Source organism: Ranitomeya imitator, chromosome 1 (assembly GCF_032444005.1).
Source record: "Ranitomeya imitator isolate aRanImi1 chromosome 1, aRanImi1.pri, whole genome shotgun sequence".
NCBI lineage: Eukaryota > Metazoa > Chordata > Amphibia > Anura > Dendrobatidae > Ranitomeya > Ranitomeya imitator.
Window position 1 is genome coordinate 635,768,760 of NC_091282.1, and position 4,342 is coordinate 635,773,101.

The 4,342-nt window shown below is 44.2% G+C and overlaps 1 protein-coding gene across 1 annotated transcript; it reads left to right on the plus strand.

Moving 5' to 3' along the window:
* Positions 1–908: 908 nt before the first annotated feature.
* On the plus strand, positions 909–3,281 carry LOC138638602 (uncharacterized). Its single transcript, XM_069728085.1, has 3 exons — positions 909–960; positions 1,107–1,266; positions 2,195–3,281. The coding sequence occupies exons 2-3, from the start codon at positions 1,136–1,138 to the stop codon at positions 3,279–3,281; spliced, it is 1,218 nt and encodes a 405-aa protein (XP_069584186.1). The 5' UTR covers positions 909–960; positions 1,107–1,135.
* The last annotated feature ends 1,061 nt before the right edge of the window (positions 3,282–4,342 follow it).

The window sequence follows — 4,342 nt, forward strand, 5'->3', positions numbered from 1 at the left end:
TGGTGTGTTAATGTTTCTGCCCTTAATTTTTGGGGGTTGTTAATTTTTTACTTTCAAAAAACTATTGTGTTTTTTAGGTTGCTCCGTGCATACTGTACTTTAAAAAAAAAACAAAACAAACACTCTTTTGGGATTACTACATAGGGTCTGTTGTAGATTAGTTTTCTTATCTTTAGGCTTTTGTACTCTGCCATTGGGTTGTCTCTGCCATTGTTTCTTTAATTTAATCAATGTGGCAGTGTTGTTTGCTCAGCGTTAGTTCAGTTGGAGTGCAATGTTCTTTGTGGTTTAAATGCCTTTTTTTTTTTAATTTATTGCTGGATTGTGCATAGGAGCATAGTATCAATGTTATTTTGTTCTTTATTTCAGAATTGCATTAGTCATGGCCAGCGGCAGCGACATGACCCCACCGCTGAGGAGTCCGGTGAGTACATGATCTACTATTGCTTACTATATTCGCTGTCATTAGTAGATGCGTCACTCAACTTTTTGGTAAACTATTTTGCAGGCTTCTTCAAGTGAGGAGGAGAACCAGGAGGAAGAGAGGGAGCAGCAGCAGGGACCACGGGGCCAAGCTGTGGTTGCAGGACGGAGAGTAAGTATTTATTTCAAACCTTTTTTTTTTTTTTTTTGTTTAATTTTTTTGTTTTTGCGGTTATGGGGGGTGGTGGGAGGTTGTGGTGTTGTGTGTAGTAGGTGGCGGTGGAGGAGGTAGGGACCATTGTTTTTATCTTTCAAACATTAATATTTTCCATTTTTTCTAGGTTTCACAACGGGCCCTGGATGAACCACTCGACATAGACCTCATGGTGGCATCCATTGAAGCACGGGGCCCGTTGTGGGACAGCCGTGACCCCCGGCACGCGGACCAGGGCATATTGCGCAGTTTGTGGATAGAGGTGGCACAATTGCTGTGGGATGGCTTCGACAGCACTTCACCAAAGGCCAAAACTAGTTTCCGTAAGTATTAACAAAATGCTGCTGTGACCCATCATGCCAGGATTACACAACCGTCTGTGATGTCTTCTATTGGGATTGCACACGGTTGCGTAATCGTTTTCAATATATTATCTAAAACCTTTTTTATTTTTTATCTTTATACACAGTTAAACAATTGAGGACCAGATGGCGCTCCATGAAGGACCGCTTCCGGAGGGGTCTGAAAAAGGAGGGACAGACTCGTAGTGGTGCTGCCGCTTCAAGGACCTCGGTGTATAAGTACAACCGTATACTGCAGTTCTTGCGACCGGTCCTTGAAAGCAGAGAGTAAGTATAGTACCTATGCACACACCTAGTTTTTACAACATTCATATTCACATACTACATTACAGCCACGTAGCTTATTGCCCAGCCATTTATTTTGGCAAGTACCAAGTATAGAAAGGAAGAAAAAAAGGAAAGCTCAACGAGGCGTGAAAAGTTAAAAACACAGACTTTTATCCTCTTCAATCATAAGCAGAGGATGAAACATCAGCACAATACAATAGACACTATCTACGCGTTTCAGGTGACAGGGAACATCAGACCTGAAACGCGTAGATAGTGTTTTTATTGTATTGTGCAGATGTTTCATCCTCTGCTGCTGATTGAAGTGAATAAAGTATTTTGTTTTTACTTTTTACGCCTCGTTGACCTAGAATTTTTTATTCATTTCTGGTCTTCTCACACTTGACACAGCGGCTCCCTTCTGGGATTACTACAATGGTGAGCTTGACTTACTAGCAATTTCACTGAAATCAGAAGTATACAGAACACAGAAAAATAGTAGATTGGCCATGCCCAGCCAATATTTAATAGTGTAGTAGTATAGTGGCTATCCAGGTATATCCCCGATTTTTTTAAACACAAAAAAGTAAAATATAATAGATACGGCATACATTCCACTGCAAAGCAGGTTATGTTCCCATGGTTGCTCAGCTCGCAGGACCTGTGATGACGTCTCGGTCACATGACCGTGACGTCATGGCAGTTCCAACGTAAGCATAATTGTCTGGCGTTGCAAACCACAACCATGGGTGACTATTTTTAAATAAATAAATGCATTCTTTTTTTAATATTGATGCGGCATATGCAGTGTCAATATTAAAAATAGGTTAATATTAACGGCGGCAATGGATACCGCCGGTAAAGTTAATTAATGACGCATGTGAAATGTGATATTTAGTATACTAATGGTTTCCTTATGTTTTCACAGAACACACAGCAGCACCCGCGAGACTGTCCGACCCTCTGGAGCGGTCCTTTGTGAAGCGCCATCTGAACATTCGCAGCCATCCCACAGCGAGAGCAGGTCTGCACCACCACAATCTGGCGAACCGGCAGCCGGTCCATCAGATGTTCCCCTGGCTGAGGCCTCTGGCGTTCCTTCCTTCGGGTCTTCCCGACAGCGTCAGCGGGCCTCGGACAGGGCGCCCATGCCCGAATTTTTACATCTGAGTACCGTATTTCAGAATGGTTTCAAGGCGCTGTGCGATAAAATGTGCAATATCGAACGGCGTCTTGAAAACATCGAAACGGATCTCTCGAGGCCGGCCAAACATTTTTTTAATGCCATTCACAACGGCATGGTTGAACATCTTACTCCGGAACTCCAGATTTCGGTCATGCAGGCCTGCAACAACGCATATGTCACTGCTCTGCAGCAGGCTCGGGTCATGCAGTCAGCGACAAATATGCCCGCAGTACCATCGCTGGCTGCCATGACTCCGACTCCTGCTGCAGAGCACCACCACAGAGCTCCGCGTGCCGAGGGCCACCGCCACCGCCACCACAGAACAGAGCCCCAAAGTTCAGAGCCTGACAGGCCTTCAAGGGGACACAGACGGGATGCCGACCCACACCCAGAGGGAGAGAGGAGGAAAAAGAAGAAGAAGACAACGACGACGACAAGCAATACGACCTTGGCTATGGCTGCTCCCACAACTACCACCAGAACACAGCCTGGGTCGACCCGGAGCACACCAAGTACCCAGGCTGGGTCTACACGGAGCACACCCAGTACCCAGCCTGGGTCAACAAGGAGTACACCATCTACACAGCCTGGGTCGACCCGGAGCCGGAGTAGCCAGCCAAGGACACTGGTCGTCCCTCCTCCTCCCTCACCTCCTGCTTTGCTAATCTCACCACCATCCACTGCCTGGATTGATGTCGGCATCCCGTCTAGTGTGATAGACTATGCTGCTGCTTCCTCCCCCTCGTCCTCCTCCTTCTCTGTCTCATCAACTCCTCCAAAAAATGTGGGATATCAATCCCCTTTAATTGCCGATGTTGGTACCCCCTAATAACATTTCCCAATTTTTTTTTTTTGTACCCTAAATAAATGTTATTTTTTTAAAAAAATATTAGTTTTTATTGTCTCAAATAAAGTTTGCACCAAATCACACCTTGCGCCGTATACACAAATCTTGTCTTTGTAACACCTGATGTGCAATGTCTGACAATATTAATAAATTTGTTATTTTTTATTGTTTTATAGGGCTGTCGCTCATTGTACTTAGATGTTACAAACACAAACAGCATTGCTCAATATGTCAAGTTTACAATGTACCATCACACAACAATTTCAGTATAGATAACGTTGGTTTTTGTGTGTAACCAACGTTATCTTTTCTGAAATCGTAAAACGATTGAGCCCCTGCTGTTAGTTTTTTGGTGTCAGCGAATGATTTGGAATTTTTTTTGGGTAAATGATCAGACGCTGTCATTGTTGGATCGGCGAGTTTAGACCGATCCAGCGATGTCTTTGTTTTAAACAAGGGAATATTGGGTTACTAGCGCACTGCTTTAAACACTCAAATAAAAAGTTAACAATACCCCACAAATATAAAAAGGTGTCTACCACGTCCCTCGCCGTCATCTTTCCGCACTGACACTGTGATTCCCGCCCGTAAAGCTGAGCACAGCGTTGACTTAATAATAAACGCTGTGCTGTGCTTTAGGGCTGGCACAGTACGGGAAGTTGACGGCGATGGACGTTTCACACACCGGAGTGTAAGTTTTTTTTGAACTTTTTAAAATTACATTTACAATGGTAAACATCGTGAGTGTGGCAAAGCGCTTTTACCCAGATTACACGGGACTTGCTCTTTTTTGGTCGCTGAAGAGCTGTCTGTGTGACAGCTCTCCAGCAACCACGCGACAACTAAACAACGATCTCGATCCAGTCGTATCACTGGTCGGTATCGTTGGATAATAGTTTTATTAATGTACCTTAAGATTATTGGTCAGGTGAGGTGGAAGCAATGTTCACAGTGTCGCCACTATTTTACTCTGGACAAATTCTATCATCCTGAGTACAATAGTGTTAACTCTGTAGAGTTTTGCAAACATGATCGTCTCCCTC